The 19,305-nt window shown below is 39.5% G+C and overlaps 1 protein-coding gene across 2 annotated transcripts in view; it reads left to right on the top strand.

Annotated features, from left to right (window-relative positions):
- The window catches only part of ROS1 (ROS proto-oncogene 1, receptor tyrosine kinase), a 131,144-nt gene that overhangs the window by 99,999 nt on the left and 11,840 nt on the right, over positions 1–19,305 (top strand). For both annotated transcript variants that reach the window (XM_068985230.1, XM_068985232.1), the window contains exons 35-42: positions 1,026–1,109; positions 4,698–4,830; positions 6,109–6,271; positions 7,577–7,641; positions 8,572–8,701; positions 15,255–15,352; positions 15,568–15,771; positions 17,145–17,279. In XM_068985230.1, coding sequence (XP_068841331.1) covers positions 1,026–1,109; positions 4,698–4,830; positions 6,109–6,271; positions 7,577–7,641; positions 8,572–8,701; positions 15,255–15,352; positions 15,568–15,771; positions 17,145–17,279 — 1,012 coding nt within the window. The remainder of the gene's footprint in view (positions 1–1,025; positions 1,110–4,697; positions 4,831–6,108; positions 6,272–7,576; positions 7,642–8,571; positions 8,702–15,254; positions 15,353–15,567; positions 15,772–17,144; positions 17,280–19,305) is intronic.

The following is a 19,305-nucleotide window of genomic DNA, read 5'->3' on the forward strand; positions in this document are numbered from 1 at the left end:
TCTTCTCATCCATCAGTACCCATTGTGATGCTTAACTGACACGCCTTAGAGACACACAGCACACTACTCTATGCAAAACTGAAGTCATTCTTATTTGCATTAGTTACCTAGAGAAGAGCTCCACAAACCTTTTCTGAAAGAACCGAATAGTAAATATTTTAGGCTTTTCAGGCTGCATTCGGTCTCTGTAGCATCTTCTTTTTTTTTCTGATAATATTTTTAAAATGTAAAAATTATTCTTGGTTCACGAGTAGTACACAATCAGGTTACTGTGGCCAGATGTGGCCCACATGCCATAGTCTACCAAGCTCTGGTCCCCAAGTCTCTTCTCAGTGAAACTAAGAGCAGGTACGAGCAGGTACCATGTTTTCACCAGGTGGCGATAATGCCAAAGAACCCGCCTGCCAGTGCAGGAGATGTAAGAGATGAGGGTTTGATCCCTGGCTCAGGAAGATGCCTTGGAGGAGGGCACGTCAACCCACTCCAGTATTCTTGCCTCAAGAATACCATGGACAGAGGAGCCTGGCAGTCTGCAGTACATAGGGTCCCACAAAGTCAGACATGAGACAAAAGTGACTTAGCAAGCACACACACAGATCATGTTTTCATGTTTATATTCCTCAGTTCAATACTCATGGAATTAAATGTATATGAAGACGTTACAGAGGAAATAATGCTCCCAACATTATGATAAATGAAAGTTGAGACTTCTTTGTCCCAAATTCATTAAAAAGATTATTCATGTTTTATCAACCATTTTAAAGTAGAAGATAGGGTGGGTATACCCCAATGATATATTGGAAACCAGATCATTGGAAATGAAAAAAGAGAAAAAAAAAAACCCTTGACTTCGATTACTCACAGTGTAAATATACTCTCTCTATGGATGATTTCAAGCTACTGATGGTTTAACTATTGGCTTCCAAAAATTCAGTAGGGGCTAACTTTGGCATATTCAGGCATAATACTGAGACAGTCGAGTTTTACTCTTTGAATTATGTTCTTTTTCTCATTTATTTTATTAGATGGTTTTTGGATACCAGAAACAAGCTTTATACTTACTATTATAATTGGAATATTTCTGGTTATTTCAATCCCATTAATCTTTGGTGAGTATAATAGATTTAAAAATACATCAATAGGTAATAAACTGCTTACTTGATCATATTAATTGATTTATCTGAGTTTAATTTATATCTGATTAATTTTCTACATGAAATAGATTCATGAAATTCACAATGTTGCCTTTGGCTATGCTTCAATAACCACTAAACCCTGTGAATTTTTTTTCTAATCTGGGGTAACCATTTTATGAAAAATATATCCATATTTATACTTCACAGTATTCTTTAGGTAAAACCACTTGCTAAGGCACCAACTTCTAGTTACTAAAAGCCTTTAAAAAAGGCTTCTAGCCTTTTTAAAAACAGTATTACAGATTGGCTATATGACAAGTGTTTGTAACTTATAGTTTGAAAAAAGTAAAAGAAAAATAACTCTGGGTGTAAAAAAAGTGTAGGATTAAAGGGAGACCAGTGAAACCCTTGTTCAGGATAGTCTGGGTCTCCAGGCAGACAGCCTAGTTTAAAAAGAACAGGGCCTCTTGCAGAAGATCCATTTCTGGCTTGTAGCATTCACTCTCACTTTTGTATGTCTGGTCTATTTGTTTCAAATCTCTGCTCATTTGTAAATAACCAGGAAAGTAGAGTAGTTTGGCTACATTGATAGAAAGCTAGCTGTTTCTCATCACTAATTTTATACTAATGTGTTAGTCTTAGAAGTCTTTCTTTAAACATTTAATAATGAGAAAATACAGGGACAAGCCCCCAAAAGGTGATTAAACATTAGACCTATCAGTTTATCATACATCAGGGCTTCCCTGGGAGCTCAGTTGGTAAAGAATCCGCCTGCAATGCAGGACACCTGGGTTTGATCCCTGGGTTGGGAAGATCCCCTGTAGAAGGAAAATGCTATCCAGGATTCTGGTCTGGAGTATTCCATGGACTATATAGTCCACGGGGTCATAAAGAGTTGGACATGACCGAGAGACTTTCACTCTCAGCTTATCATAGTGGATCATACATCCTGCTTTATCCCCATCATTCCATTATAGTCATTACTATTACTTTCTTTCAGTCTCCTAAAATGTCCTGATTTGGATTATAAGATACACAGTCACTCTGTCATTAACATATGAGCCTCTGACATGCGGAAGCATTACAAAAAAGACATGATATTTACTAGAAACCAACATTCAAGCATATAGTCAGGAAATTGAGGTTTCTTTTTTTTTAATAAATAGGGGAAAGTTTAAGGAAAAGTTACAAACATAAAGTTGAACTCTCTGGATAAAGAAAGGCAATATTTCACTCCATGTCCTAAATCTGTATTCTTTCCACAAACTGATTAGAGGCATAGCTATTAGCATGTTGAAACTTGAATTGAGGTTTCTTTTCAAACATTCCACACCAGACAATATATGGAATATATGATTTCTTCAGCTAACTTGGAAAGCTAAACATTTCAACTGACCCTGCCAGGATTTTAACCTGTGGTTCCAGGGAGTCTAAGTACTGCACAGCTGATGTTTGTGCCACTAAGCCAGCCCCTCCAGAGTTACGCATATGACTGTAGTATATTTGGCAGTTGGCATATAGGCTTGACTATTTGTCTGCTTTCCTACTGGGAAGGAGTGTTACGTGAAGGCTCCTTCATCTGACCTTTGCCTGCCTACTTGTACATCACCATTGTCTAAACTCATGACTCTAGTGGATGAACATGAGATAATTTCAGACAACCTGTTGTGCTTTCAAGACCCTTCATGGATATCTGACTTTCTCAGGACTTAAAAGTCTTTGTTCTACATGGAACTCATGCGTTTTTGAGTAGAGCTAAGCCGATTTGGTTCTTTTGCTTTTAGTAGTAGTGCATGTGGTTTTACTGGTAGGGTTGTGTGAGTGCATGAGGAAAGATTGAGTTATTCAAATAATGAAAACACCAATTGTCTAAAAATTTGAATTGTGCTGAGGGCTCTCATCAGTCATACTTATAAATACAAAATTGAAACAAAGATTTTAAAATAAGCATCGACAGCCTACTCTTTGGTGAGTGGTTATATCTACTGTGCAACTTGAGCCTTACACTGGGAGCAGAGGGAAATAAACTGTAATGGTGCTCTGCGACGACCTAGGGGAGTGTGATGGGGAGTGGGAGGAGAGTTCAAGAGGGAGGGGATATATGTGTATTTATGGCTGGTTCATGTTGTTGAATGACAGAAACCAACACAACGTTATAAAGCAAGTATCCTCCAATTAAAAATAAATTTAAAAATATAATTGCTGACCTCAGGAGCTTGTCGTTTAATGGGGGAGGTAAGACATATTGCTTTCCCTTGTGGCTCAGCTGGTAAAGAATCCACCTGCAATGTGGGAGACCTGGGTTTGATCCCTGGTTGGGAAGATCCCCTGGAGAAGGGAAAGGCTACCCACTCCAGTATTCTGGCCTAGAGAATTCTGTGGACTGTATAGTCCATGGGGTCATAACGAGTTGTACACGACTGAGTGACTTTCACTTTCAAGACATATCCTGTGCAAAAAGTAAAATAATGAGAGCTGTGTTAAACAGCAATGAAAGGAATTAGTAAATGGAGTGTAGAAGACAGTGTCACAGCTATGCTGACTGATCGCCACAATTGGTCTTATAAGTTCAGAGATGAGATATCAACAGAGGTAGCAGAGGTCTTGGATAGCATCCCTGAGGATATGGAGTCTTGAGCTGGGTCTTTAAAAATGAAGGACGGGTGGTAAGAGCATTTCAGGTTTAGAAAAATTGCATTAGCATAGGTACTTAAGATCTTTTCCTGTGCGGGCCCTCAGATGGAATTTCGCTTGCGTAAAACTCTCACCTGTTGGGTGCAGAAGCTACTGCGGAATAAAGTTCAAATTTTAATCATCGTCTTGCAAAGCATCCTTACTGTTTTCAACTTTTGTGTCAATATTCTAGTATAGATGGGCAATGTTAATGACATAAATGTATTTTAATCTTTAAAAAATATAACATGTTTTATGGTTATAAAAATAATATTTGCCCATTGTATGAAAAAACAATGCAAATCACCCATGATTCCACAACTAAGGAGGACCACTGCTAACACTTGGTAGATTTCATTCTAATAATCTTTCTGTATATGTGAGTATGTGTATTATGAAAAAGAATGAATATACACTCTGTATTCTGCATTTTAAAATAAAGCATGCTGTTATATAGAAAGCATCCTTTAGGTCTGCTGAGGAGACTAACCTGGATGTATCTGGATTCAAAAATGAATTTGTTCACTAACAACTATAATGCAAATTTGTTTTGGTTTATTTTGATTCTAGACTATAGTGATTTTGTGAAATAAATTCTGATAGTAAGATACTTCCACGTGTTTATAACAGCAATTGAAAATATATTAAGATTTACACTGAGAAGTGAGATAAAATGTGATGGGGTATAAATTATACATTTTCATATGACTTTTTACCTGGATTTAGTTAGTTTTTCTATTATGGACCTATTTTTTTAAATTAAATTCTGTTATTCTATCAATAGTGTTGTTCAGTATAAACTTTAAAAATGTATTGTTAGCAGCATTTTCTAAAGAAAAAGAAAGCAATATTTTATTTGGTAAATTATGCTTTGTTTTTTCTTGATAGTCTGGCATAGATTAAAGAATCAAAGCACTCCCAAGGAAGGGCTGATGGGTCTCATAAACGAAGACAAAGAATTGGCTGAACTTCGAAGTCTGGCCACTGGAGTAGGGCTGGCAAACGCCTGCTATGCGATACAGTATGTAACCTGGGCTGGCATTACGGGACACCTAGATGAAAAGCGTGTGCGTGCTAAGTCGCTTCAGTCGTGTTGGACTCTGTGATCCTATTGTGGGCAACTCTAAAAAGAGTGTCCATGAGTGCCACGTTGTCCAGGACTGTCCTGGTTTATGCTCACTTTTCTGGCATATTAAAAAATAACATCCCCTTTCATTCTCAAATGTGACCTGGGATGGATGGCAAATTATGTTGTTATCCTGTCCTAAGAAACATGAACAAAAATCAAATGTTTTCTAGTGTTTTAGCACATACTTTAAAAATAAGTAAAACAAAAAGATAAATACTACATGGAAGGGAGTAGATGGTAATATGGTTGATTCACCAAGAAGAGAAGGATTCTCTTGTGTGTGCTATAAGTCAATTTTTTTCTGTTTTCAGAAATTGTATGGGGATTGTCTATAAAACTTCTCTAAAATATATGCGGTTTTAACTTCCATTGTCATCATAATTTAAGACAATATTTAAATGTCTCATTTAAAAGATAGACACTATATTATGCTCCATGCAAAAAGGATTATATATAGTCATACGTCTTGTTTCTACAAATTTATTTAAAGACATAAGAACACAGGACTTGGAATAGACACAGAGGTGACCTAAATATGCTTTTCAGAGATGTCTTTTCCCTGAGAAGATATGCAGCGTATCTGATTTCCAAGATTCTCTTTTAAAAGCTCAAAGCATTTTTAATGTTGATGAATTTTATCCTCCTCATAATATTCCAAATGAGAAACTTGACTTTCTAAAAGTTAATCTGGTGGACAAGATATGATGTTGAGGTCATAGTAAATTTTGTATTACATGAGAGATTAGGTGTATGAAGTAAAGTAAAACTTTGAGCTCATAAGCTCAGCTGTTTATTACTAATTTGCAATAGCTTTTTATACAAATAGGTGACCTGAAGAGAATACGAACTGATAATTTTAACAAAACAAACTACAGTGAAAAATTTTGAGGCAATGCACTCACAGGCATGTTATCAAAAGGAAGCTGCGTAGAAGTGAAGTAACCTACTCTGTCTGGGTTTCAGAAGACACAATGAATATTCTAGAAGGTGGAATAGGACTGGAATAGGAATGCAGACACAACACCATGTCACACTGAAGGCACTACAGTGTTTCCAAGCCATGAGATTTCTCTTTCCTTTCTCCTCCTTTTTTATTCTCAAACACTAACACCCACATCCACTTATAAACCATATGCATTTTGGGAGACCGACAATAACGTTATTTTCCAGTACTCTTCCGACCCAAGAGGAGATTGAAAGTCTTCCTGCCTTCCCTCGGGAAAAGCTGACTCTGCGTCTCTTGCTGGGAAGCGGGGCCTTTGGAGAAGTGTATGAAGGGACAGCGATAGACATCTTAGGAGCTGGAAGTGGAGAAACCGAAGTAGCTGTGAAGGTAATGCGGCTCTTTTAACTCCCCGGCTTGTTATGTCTGCATTATTGACAGGGACTTATTTAAGTATAACAATGAGAAAAAGGGAGTGATCTTGACTGAAAAGATGACTAGGAGAAGGCAGAAGCCTGTCCATGGCTACGGAAATCACAGTACTTTTTCCATTTCCTGCATGAGTTCTGTTATTAACAGTTACCTCTGAGGTTACTAATTCGCTAAGACCAGCAGAGAGTTTTTCCCTTCAAATATACTCTAAGTGCACTGCGGTGCTTGGTGCTAGAGCAGAGAGTAAATATTTTAGACTTGCTAGCCAGATGGTGTCCGTTCTAGCTATGCAGCTCTGTCACTGCAGTGTGAGATCAGCCACAGTCAGTATGTGAATGAATGAGTGTGGTTGTGTCCCAATAAAACTTTATTTATAAAAATGGAAATTTTCATTTCACATAATTTTCATGTGTTATGCAGTCCTCTTATTTTTTTATAACTTTTTTCAACCATTTCAAAATGTAACAAGTTAATTATACCTCAATAAAACTGGAAAAATAAAAATGTAACACCTATTTTCAGATTATAACTGTACAAAAATAGATGATAGGCTAGAATTGGTCCACAGGTTGTAGTTTGCTGACCCCTGTACCACAAAATTATTCATCATAGTGTATTCAAAAGGAAGTTAAAAGGAAGCACTGAATATACTCTTGTATTTTTGTAAAACTTTCTTATGATCAACAGATGATGTATCTTTTATGTAATTGAGTAATATACTGATTATTGTTTGTTAACAATTTATTGCTTTGAGAAATTGTCAGAGAAGTTGCAAAATTCTCTCCATTTCCAGTTGATAGCATTTAACATACTTTAATCTCAAGTGGTTTAAGTAAGTGTTTCTTTTTCTTACATAACAAGATGACTTCTGGCTTTGGTATAGTACTGTGTCAAGCCAGAGCTTGTATATCTGAAATTCTCTCGACTTTGAATGTGTGTGGTGCCTCACGGTTCCAAGATGGCTGTCAAAGAATCAAGCATCACATCTTCATTCAGGATACGGAAAGGGGGAAGGATAGTGTTAGATGTATATGTTCAGGAAAGTAAAAAATTTCCACACACCTCCTCAACAATTTACCCCTTACATTTCATTGATCAGGACTGAGTCATATGAGCACCCTTGCTTGCAAGAAAGGCTGGGGAATTGGAGAACATAGTTGAGGATAAAGGTGGCTATTACAAAACAAAGCTTGTCTACATTAACCTAGTTAGCTCACAGAAATGTCTGCTATACTGATTCTTGGCTTGTTTTATGTTGTGTAGACTTTGAAGAAAGGCTCCACAGACCGGGAGAAGATTGAATTCCTGAAGGAGGCACATCTGATGAGGTATTAGGCAGTTCTGAAATAATTTTCCCTTGGTATGGGTAGGAAGATTTTACATATGGTTAGTGGATTTTTAGCTTTCAAAATCAGCTGACATCACAGATTATGTTCAAAATAAGCATGGCTGAAATTTAAACGGAAGTATGTCTGGAGTGACAAGTATTCTGTAGAATAGGTTTTTATGATAGATTCTCTGAGTCTGGGCACAGGCAGTCCTTGGACAATAGGTCTTTTCTTTTACCTCCAATAAGAAGCATGTTTTGCAAGGGATTTCTGAGGCTGATAAGCTTTAAATATCCTTATGTTCTTCTAGATGTATAATCATAAGTCAAGTAGACCAAGTAAGGGAGAGTTCTCTTAAGCACAGTGACATCAATGAAACTATCGTTGGTCTTGATAAACTTGTCTTCAAGTTTGAGTTAGTTGATAGTGATGAAAACGACTCAGGTACATTTTAATAGCCCTGAGGCGGTGGTCAACAAGGTCCCAGGTTGCGGGTTCTGACCATTAGACTGAGGCCTATTTGCTTTGACCTTTTGAGAAAACAGTTGTAGCCAAAACTGTGTGTCTGAATTGTTTCTCTAAACGGGAGAGAATTATTTCATATTTGTCATGACCAAAAATGTAGTGTTTTTTAAAATGTCTTCTGAAGAAAGGTATGTTAAAGTTACTTCTTTTTCCCCCAAACATAAAATACTTGATATAAATGCCACTTCTGAAACTACCCCTATTCTATCCACATGCCTTGGCCACTAGGGGCTGCAATATTACCTCTGTAAGGCAGGCATGAAAAGGAGGCTTTCATTTATTAGAGGGAGAAAAAAGATTAGGGGTTGAAAGGAAACCAGAGATAAAGATTTGCTGTTTCACAAAGGCCTTCACAAGACTTCTGTCGCTGACATGTCAACCTGCCTGTCTGTTTCCACCTTTTAGCAAGTTTAATCATCCCAACATTCTGAAGCAGCTTGGAGTTTGTCTGCTGAACGAACCCCAGTACATTATCCTAGAACTGATGGAAGGAGGAGACCTTCTTACCTATTTGCGTAAAGCCCGGATGACGCCGGTAGGAAATGGGCTCCACGCTACTGGTTTGGTAACGCAGATGACCTTTAAGTTCCTTCTTAATCTTCTTTTAAATTCAATAGACTGCAGTTTTGCCTGATGGTAGAAATTTAGAAGACTTCCATCAGAAAAATTCTTGTATTTCCTTCATGTTGGATTACTCAAACTAGAACCCTGGGCTAATGTCTGGCCTTTTCTGGCTGATTGAGCCTGTTTTTAGTATCTAATGGAAAAATAGGTTCCCCACCACCAGCACGCTGCCAGAATCGTGTTCTCTCAAGAACAGAGAGTGTGGAGTTTCTCTGTACTTAATTTACCTGCCTTTATGTCACAAATTGAAATTTCCAGCCCTCATGTCTTTACCAAGTGCTAGGTTATATGCCCTCCCAGCTGACATTTTCCATATGGATTTTCACAGGCATCTCAAAAACAGATCTCTTGATGTCATGCATCCTCCTTCATGCCCCCCATCCAGTTCCTTACTTTCTCTTTTCCTACCATCATGCTAATCGGTCCTGTCTGCTCTGGGGCTCCTCTTACAACATGCAGCCCCAGTCCATCCTCTGCATCTCCCCCGGGCCGAGAGCCACACCCTGCACAGGTCATCACTGGAAATCCTGTGGCCTGCATGTTGAATCAGGCTCGGCGGGGAGGGCAGTGTCTCAGCTCCTATGGAATTTGCTTTAGGTCTCAGATGAGAAACACCTGAGACAAAACAAGTAACTAAAATTTAAATCTATAGTTTTAAAAATTCTGTTTTTTATTTCTATCAAATACATGTGCGTGCATGCATGCTAAGTTGCTTCAGTTGTGTCTGACTCTTGACACCCTATGGACTGTAGCCTGCCAGGCTCCTCTTTCCATGGGATTCTCCAGGCAAGAATACTGGAGTGGGTAGCCATTACCTTCTCCAGGGGATCTTTCCAACCCAGGGATCGAACCCAGATCTCCTGCATTGCAGGCAGATTCTTTACCGTCTGAGCCACTAGGGAAACCCATCAAAGTACACATTTTATGCCTTAAAAACTAAACTATATGACAAGGTTTATGATGAAAAATAGGTGTCTGCTCATTCCTTCTGGTGTTTACCTCTGTGTACCTAGGTGCTCTGTGTATATGGTACACAGTGAGTTTTCAGCCTTGGGGGAAATCTATTGACTGTCTACCATGAGAGGCAAAGATTTAACCTCTTAGTCATGTACCAGCCCAGCCCCATCAGCTCTACACACAGAAAAACTTCGTTTTCCCCATTCTTTGACAGTCACACCAATTTGCAGATAAATCACCTTTGCAGGTCTACATTGCTATGCCTATTTAATTATCATTTGCTAGATACTCAAATACTATGGCTGTGATTTTTCTCTTGAGTAGTTTAATAAATGCCTCTTTCCCCCCATTTGTTTAGCTTTCTATATACCTAAACTTTATGGCAGAATTATAATCCTTTCTCAACATGGTTAAATGTATCAGATAATCCAGCTTCTCACAGTTTTTACCCTAGACACTTCCCTCATGGAGTTGATATGGGCACTTTGTCTTCTGGTCTCTACAGTGCTATTATCTAGGGGTTTCCTTCACGTTTACCCTGGTAATTTCCATGTTGGGCCCTTATTTCCTCAATTCCATGACTTTATTCTGTTTTAGAAAAGAGAAAGTACAAGAGGCAAAAATCTCCTCCCCCCCCCCCCCCACTTTGAGGAAATGTTCTTTTTCATTCCCTCACACTGGATTAATGATTTGCTGTGTTCTAGGTTGAGAATCCCTTTTCCTCAAAACTAAATCCTCTTTGTCTTTGTTTTCTAGCTTCTACAATTGTCTTTAAAACCTTTTATGCCATTCTGATTCCTGGACAATGATCAGTGACCTGCTTTTTTGCCCTTCTCTTTGGAAAATTTTAGGAACTTCTCCTTATCTGTGGTACTTTTTACTCATCTGGATGCTCAGCCTGGAAAATCATGCCTTTCGGTTCTGGGATTTTTTTCATATCATTTCTTTGGCAACTAACTCTTTGTTTTCTTCATTTCTTTGTTCTAAAAATCCTATTATTTGGATAATAGTCATCTTTGTTTTATCCTTTTATTAACTATTTTCTCCTATTTTCTACTCTGCATTTTTGCTCTCAATTTTGGTATATTTCCATAACTTTGAAATAGAATTCCACAGACTCATTCTTATATTTTGACTGCCTCTTAAAATAGTATTCTGATTTTTCCATACATGCAAAATCTTCTTTTATCTTTCCTAGGATACTAATTATAGTTTTTCTTTTTAAGTGTTAATTTGCTTCCTACATTGTCTTGACTTCCTTTTTGCCTCTTTGTCCTGGGATCTGTTTGTAATGTGAGAAGCTTTTCTCAAATGTGTGGTAATTTGTGGCCAGTCTGCATATTTAATAGTGAGCCCTAAGAAGCTGATTGGAGCCTATGTGTCCGAGCAGCTTCGTTTTGTTGTCAGGTGGGACTGTGCTGTTCCGTTGGGGTCCCCTAACGACAGCATCTGGATGTCTTCCCTGGCATATGCCAGTTTCCCCCAGAGAGGAGTCTGCTGGTCTCCTGCTTGGGCAATAAATACATGAGCCTCAGTTCAGGGGGTCAAGCAGGGAAGAGAGCTGGGGGGTCTCAAGGCTCGGAATGAAGATGCTTGTTTAATTCCCTTCTCCATTTTCAGGACAGAGACTCAGCATGACTGGTATCTTTGAACCTGGAGTTGTTTTGGTTCTGTGTGTGTGTGTGTAGCAGGTGGTGGTGGGGGTGCGGTTTGCAGAGAAAAGCCTCCTGATGCAGTGAGGGGCTCTAGTTAGCCCATAAACAAGCTTTTAAGTATTCACCTTGCTCTTCACCATACTGCTCACCCCTGCATTCAGAGATAGTTGCTGCCTTCAATTCTAGAGTACTTATAGGGTTCTATAGTGAAAAAAAAAAATCTCTTAATTCTTGCTGTCTTCTCTGTAGGCAGGTAGCTTTCATTTCTATGGGCTCTGCTAAATGACCATGCCTCCATCTGCTTTCCTTCCTCTAAAACGTTGGCCCGTGCTCTATCTCTTCTCATTTGTTCATCCTCATGAGATTGTAACATTCCCTCTATAAGGTCACTTCAGTAAGGTTTGGGAAGAGACTTCAATAAGAAAGTTTCTCGGTAGCTTTCTTCTTTTAGTTTTTTGTTGGGGAGAGAAGAGACAATGAAGGTGGGCTGAAAGAACTCACAGCACTGCTTTTCTCTAATGAATCCCATTCAGCTAGCGTCCGAGTGGCTCTGATGATCGGTTTTCAAGTGCACGTCAGTCCTTCTGTTGTCTTTCCTGCTGGCTACCCAGGCAGCTTCCATGCTTGTCTCCCTTGCCAGGACCCTATAGGACAGGGTGCCCTTAGGTGCTCAGTGCTAGAATTAAGGTCTGGGGTCCGCAGCAGAGCACTACAGGCTCTAAGCTCTCATCAGGCTAAGTTCATGTGGGGCCAGCCGTCTCTCCACAGAGGGTACTCAGAGGCACCTTTCTAGATTTTCTATAAGCATCCTTCTCCCCATCCCTGCTCTGAGACTGTTTTGTTGAGTTGAATGCCTAGGGATTGACTGCAACTGGGTTTATAAACCTTCGGCTAGTCCTTCATTTTCAGGATACTCAGTTTCTGCATCTGTAACATGGAATATTGAATCCAAAACTTTCTCAGCTCCTTTCAAGTTTGGCATTGTAAGATAGAACTAACATTCTGAAATGTACTAAGATAGAAAAAGTGAAAAAACAAAAAGAGTGAAAAAAGAAAATAAAAACCAAAAAAGCTCTATCAAAAAAAGCTCTACAGAATACACATCCATAGCCAGATACAATTCAATTCATGAAATTTCTGCTGCCTATTTATTTCATTTAATGCAGCAGTGGGGGATGTGGCCGTTGCTTTCAAAGACCTCGCCAGTGTGGTAGGGTGGGTAAGTCACATGGGAGTAACTCATTTAAGGTAGAATGTAAGGCAGAAAGAGGGAAGGTTCATTAGAATGGAGTAGAGAATATACTGCTGAAGCTCAGCTAAGAGAGAGAGATGTTACCTACTGGGAAGATGCAGAAAGGTTGCATGATGGAGGTCTTCTGTTTGGGACACAACCAAGGTGCGAGATAGAACAGTTTCTGAAACTACACCCACATGAGTTATAAAAGGCTTTGACTAGGGATAGACTGAGAGAGAGATTCGATACATCTGGAGAGTCGGCAAGAGAAGACAGATGCCCAGGGTAGCATCTGGAGTTAAAGAGGCCTGACATGGGGTGATGAGGTGTCCCAATAGGTTGTCACAGGGACTGATAGGTGTAAGTTATAGTTAGAGATCCAGGCAGGCAAGGAGCATCTGAAAATCTGTCAGCAGAGAACAAGGTACCAGCCATCAGACTGTCATTCAGGAGGAGGATTCTCTGGGAAGAATGTCTTCAAGAATAGAGTAGCTTTTGCCAGGAGTAAAGCAGGGTTCTGTTCGTCGAGGGACCAGTGAACCTGAGAGGAGACCCAGCAGGGACTCAGACACAAGGCTGTGAGACAGGCATCTGGTCAACCACGAGGGGCTGCAGGGGACAGATTCTTGGGAGTAAAATTGGGTTGAGTTATAACATGTAGGTGTGGTTGAGTGGGATCACGGCAATACTGAGTCCCAGATCATCAGGATTCTTCCTACTCTGAGGACAAGACATGAGCTTGTCAGAGCAGGCAGAGGGAACAATATTTAAGAGCACCCGTCTATGAGGAATCAAGGGGTTTCAAGGTTGTGAATCCTTTGAGATGCTCAGTGAAGGATGTTGATGGAAATGAAGCATAGGGAAGGCCTTCCAGGAATGAGAGCAGGGATAATGTACAGAGGTTGAGAAATGCAGAGCAGGTGTAAGGAGCTGCAAATGGCCCAGTGGGACCGAAGCACAGACTGTGGGATGAGAATCTATGGAAAATAAATAGATGTGAGGAGAGGCTGGTGCAGCCTGGGGCTTCCATGGAGGCTTACTCAAGGATCTCTAATAGACTCTGCAGGCAGTGGGTCACAACAAAGTGAGCTAATTAAAGCACAGGGGGCTGGAGACATGGGAAGTTTGGGACGCGTCAGATAGGGATGATAAAGGCTTGAAATAGGGTAATTTCAGGGAAAAAGTAAGGAACAGACATATGAATATAGCCTCCAGGAAGGAACTTTGAATTTTTTCCATATGGTTCTAATAAAAACTCCAACTGGCTTTTTTCATGTAGAAATCATTGCAGCTAGTATAGGCTCAACTATGTGTTTGTGCTGGTTCTCCTAGATGAGAGGGGTAATCTGTGACCTTGAAATAGAGGATCGCTAGCAATTTCTATGGGGCTCATATGGAGAACAAGCCCATTCTCATGATGGACATTATTGCATGACATTGGGCCAATAGTTCAGTTCAGTTCAGTCGCTCAGTCGTGTCCAACTCTTTTCGACCCCATGAATCGCAGCACACCAGGCCTCCCTGTCTATCACCAACTCCCGGAGTTCACTCAGATTCACGTCCATCGAGTCAGTGATGCCATCCAGCCATTTCATCCTCTGTCGTCCCCTTCTCCTCCTGCCCCCAATCCCTCCCAGCATCAGAGTCTTTTCCAATGAGTCAACTCTTCCCATCAGGTGGCCAAAGTACTGGAGTTTCAGCTTCAGCATCATTCCTTCCAAAGAAATCCCAGGGTTGATCTCTTTCAGAATGGACTGGTTGGATCTCCTTGCAGTCCAAGGGACGCTCAAGAGTCTTCTCCAACACCACAGCTCAAAAGCATCAATTCTTCGGCGCTCAGCCTTCTTTGCAGTCCACTTCTCACATCCATACATGACCACAGGAAAAATCATAGCCTTGACTAGACGGACCTTAGTCGGCAAAGTAATGTCTCTGCTTTTGAATATACTATCATAATTACTACTTATGAGAGCAGCTACTGTTTATTAAGTTCCTGGTATATCCCACCAGATTACATATCTCATCTTAAACCCAACAGAATCAGTCTTACTGTTCCCATTTTATACCTGAGAAAGTTGTTTAGTGCATTAAGCCCTGTAGGCAAGCTCACACAACTTGTAAGTAGCAGAAATAGGTTTTACTAACATGGTCCATTTGACTAACACCCTGAGAGCTTTCCAATGAAGAGTCTACATTGCCTCGGCTTATTAAACATAGTCTTATTTATGTATATTTTGGTGGAAAGCCTATGAATATAGCTCTTTTCCTCTGTTTGAATTCCTTAACCGTAACTAAAAATTCCTTTAAAACATCATATACATGCAGTCATATGTATGCGTGAATGCTAAGTTGCTTCAGTAGTGTCCGACTTTTTGCGATCCTATGGAAACCCCAGGCTCCTCTGTTCATGGGATTCTCCAGGCAAGAATACTGGAGTGGGTTGCCGTGCCCTCTTCCAGGGGATCTTCCTGTCCCAGGAATCAACCTGTGTCTCTGAAACCTGTCTCCTGCATTGCCAGGAGGGTTCTTTACCACTAATGCCACCTGGGAAGCCCAGCCATATTTATATATAGTGCAAACTGGAAAAGTGCCTGTAATTTTTCTTTTGTTTCCTACAGTTTCATGGTCCTTTACTCACCTTGGTTGACCTCGTAGACCTATGTGTAGAAATTTCAAAAGGCTGCGTCTACTTAGAGCAGATGCACTTCATTCACAGGTATAGTGACTTTCTGGATACTGGGTTCTTATGAATATTGATACAATAATCACCTTAGTTTGGGTGAAACTTACAAGATAATTAAGATTTTCATTCCTTCAAGATGGCAATACTTTCTGTTAAAATCTCTCTTCTCTCCAGACCTACTAGGGTTGCTTGTCTGATCTCTGGAACTTCATTGTTATTATTATTATTAAATATAGCTTCTGCTGTAGGGATCTGGCAGCTCGGAATTGCCTTGTCTCCATGAAAGACTATACCAGTCCATCACGGACGGTGAAAATTGGGGACTTTGGACTCGCGAGGGACATCTATAAAAACGATTACTATAGGAAGAGAGGAGAAGGTCTGCTCCCTGTTCGGTGGATGGCTCCAGAAAGTTTGATGGATGGAATCTTCACTACTCAGTCTGATGTATGGTGAGCTTACAAGGCACAGGGAAACGTGGGCAGCACCGTCAAATATCAGAGCCAGAAGGGACCTTAAAAGGGCATCTTGTTTCGTATATGAGAAAACACAAGACCACAGAGGTTGAGTGGTTTTCCTCAAGCTAAAGTGAAAGCTAGAGGGCAAGAAGGGGCTATTCCTGGGTCTCAGCAGTTTATACCAATTCTTTCTGATCCTTTAGCTTACTGGTGTATGTTCAAGAGATCCATTTACTTCAGCTATCTTATTACTCTTCAAAAATGTAGAGGCTATGACTGATAGGAATTGGCACCTATGAATTAATGTCCAAGTTTGTGTCCAAATGCCTACTATTTTGGGATGTTTGGTCATTAATTTACAAGCAGAATTTAAATCTTGGATCTCAGAAAGATTAGGACATGAGGGAGGTTTGGACAGCTCTTTATTATGTGAATAGAACCCCTCATTTTTGCTTGTTGACCCCAAACTTTTGATTAGAGCTGCTCAAAATGTTAAGATGTATCCAGTAACTTAACAAGTAATTTTATTTATTTATTTCTTTGGCTATGCTGGGCCTTCGCTAATGCTTGGGCTCTTCTCTAGATGCGGTGAGTGGGGGCTACTGGAACGGGGCTGCTACCTAATTGTGGTGTGCGTGGTTTCTCTTGTTGCTGAGCACAGGCTCTAGGGCATTCGGGCTTCCGTAGTTGTGGCTTGTGGGCTCAGTACTTGTGGCTCCTGGACTCAAGGGTGTCACAGAGTCAGTAGTTGTGGCACACAGGCTTAGTTACCCAGAGGCATGTGGGGTCTTTCCAGACCAGGAATCAAACCCATGCAAATCACTTGCATGGGCAGACAGATTTTTCACCAGGGAAGCCCTCCAATAACTTTTAAGCTGGACTGGACCTCTGCAAAATCGGGGATAAGATAAAGTTGGCCCTCAGTTTGCCAGTTTTTATGCATGCCTTCCCTCTCCACTTTTGCTAGCACTCAAACTCAAGTAGATGAAAAGCTTTCTTGCTCACCCCTAGTGTGTTTACATAATGAAGCTATGAAAGCCATAGGTATTGCAGGTCTGCAGTGCAGGTTCAACTGGGAAGGAGGAGCAAAGTGTGTATGTGTGTGTGTGTGTGTGTGTGTGTGTGTGTGTGTGTGCCCCTACTAAGCCTTCCTATCACCTTTAAAGTGTTGCTAGTAGGCAGTTGTTTGTTCTACTTTTTCTTGAGGTTGACTTGCTTTTAAGTCTCCCATTTGCCTTTTATGGGGCCAATAATGCCAGTCACAAAGTAGAGTCTTGATAGCCCCAGGAATAATTATGTTGGAAAAACTACTGTAAACATGATGTTTGTAATAAGTATAATTAAAGCAAACTGTTTAATATCCTTAGGTCTTTTGGAATTCTGATTTGGGAAATTTTAACTCTTGGTCATCAGCCTTACCCAGCTCATTCCAACCTTGATGTTTTAAACTATGTGCAAACAGGAGGGAGACTAGAGCCACCAAGAAATTGTCCTGATGATCTGTAAGTTAATTATGTTCCCATAAGCATCTCAAAAACAAAAACACATGTACATGCCTTCTTATGCTTCATTGGTATGGTACTTTTAAATAAAAACTGGAGTTCATATATTTGTATATCCTATTTAAAATGTAAATTGATTGTGACATTTAACTCACTAGATATATGATGATTTCTTTTTATTTATATATATATATATATATATATATATATACACATAATACTTTACTTCAGAAGCAAAATCTAGAACAACAGAATATGTTTACTCTTGGTTAAGTGAATTCTAATAAGTAAACAAAAGCTCTTTGTGTGTTTGTGTGTGTATCACACACACACACACTCATTTTATTTTGGAACATCTGATATGACTAACATCTTAACCTGCATATTTAAAGGTTCTCTTAAATAGGAATATATTGTTTAAAAGCTGAATTGCTTTTGTTAATAAAGCTGATATTGGGATATACTACTACTAAAAATATATAACAATCTATATAGGTTGTTACCTATTTATGAACTTAACATAGAGTAAGTATTAGACTCTATCAAATTGGTCCTGGCAACTACTGAATTCTAATAGATTTGTGATCCTTGGAACAGTTGGTGATTTTGATCTAATTATAAAGGGGAAACACACCAGGTTATTTTGCTGTGTACTAATCTACCTTCTTGTGAACAATGTTTTAGCAGAAATAGGAAGTCTTGGCACTTTTTCTAAAAGATGTCTTACCCAAGATGTTTCTGAAAGAACATAGATTCAACAAGTATAGACTCCTCTGTTTATATGTACACCATGCTACAGACCGTGGAATACAGAGGCGTTTAAACCAGAGCCACGGCTCTTCAGCATCTCCAAATGTATTTTGAAAGAACAGACACACACATGGAGCAGTTGGATAACAAGCCAACATGTAATAAAGTGCTAAACTGTGTGGTACAGACAAGTGCAAGAGGAATTAGCAGTATGCGGATACACACCATGGCTGTACTGCCTTGACTATGCTGTGTTATTTAGAGGATTATTCAGACTGGAGCCAAAAGATGATTAAGAACTGGGCACCTTGGTTGGATGTCCTGTGGGTGAATGTTTTTGAATTATTTAAATCTTCCAGCTCAAAGAAGATTGGAATCCCTGTCTGTTTCTGATTTAGCTTTTATAGCCTCTGGGATATTTACAGAAGGATCAGTTATACACATATCTGAACAAGTTTGGTGGCAGTGCCTAAAAATATGATTCATGATCCTTTTGGGGCAGATGGAAAAACTTCTGTAAGTTAGGGGTAAGAAATTTATATAAAATTTTTAAAAAGTTAGTCTAGGGCTTGAGGGAAAAAAACAAACCTAGCATTCCTAAGTATGAAATACATTTGTATCAAGTAGTTAGCAAACTAATCACTGTTTTGCACCTCTTATACATCTACCGAATACTCAGAAAATTTCCCCCAAATTTCAGTTGCACAAAATTTTCCTTGTGCTGTTAGAATTCTATTTGGCATACGTTCCCCTCTAGGGGGTAATGTATCTCATCATAATTATGCATTTCTTTTTTTTGATAGGTACTCTAGGAATTACTGAATTATACATTTTGATTACTGTGTTCATTTGTTCTGTTTGGGGAGGAATATGGTAGATCATTAATTGTCCTATTGTAAGAAAGAAAAATGCAGTTATGTTGAACTTTGCCCTCTCCAAAGGTATCCAGAAATTTAACTAGAAGGAGGAGGAAGAAGGAGTGCTAGAAAAGTTCTAGAAAAATTTTCCTGATTATGAGTGAAAGAAGATAATGTTCTATATGATTTTATCTTGAGTAATTATTCATTTGGATATATTATTGCTCTAATTTTATGAAAGTATAGTTTCCTTGAAGCCAAAATTTCCATTGCTGATTTTGAAGTTCATTTGAACATCAGTAAAAAGCAAACAATGCTCCACACCCTCCAAAGGCTGCCTGCTTCAGAGCCCCAGGAAGGGTTAATGATCCATGGCCGACTAGGAAGACAAGCCCTGCTAAGGAAATGGAGCTCTCAGC

The sequence above is a fragment of the Capricornis sumatraensis genome, chromosome 13 (assembly GCF_032405125.1).
Source record: "Capricornis sumatraensis isolate serow.1 chromosome 13, serow.2, whole genome shotgun sequence".
NCBI lineage: Eukaryota > Metazoa > Chordata > Mammalia > Artiodactyla > Bovidae > Capricornis > Capricornis sumatraensis.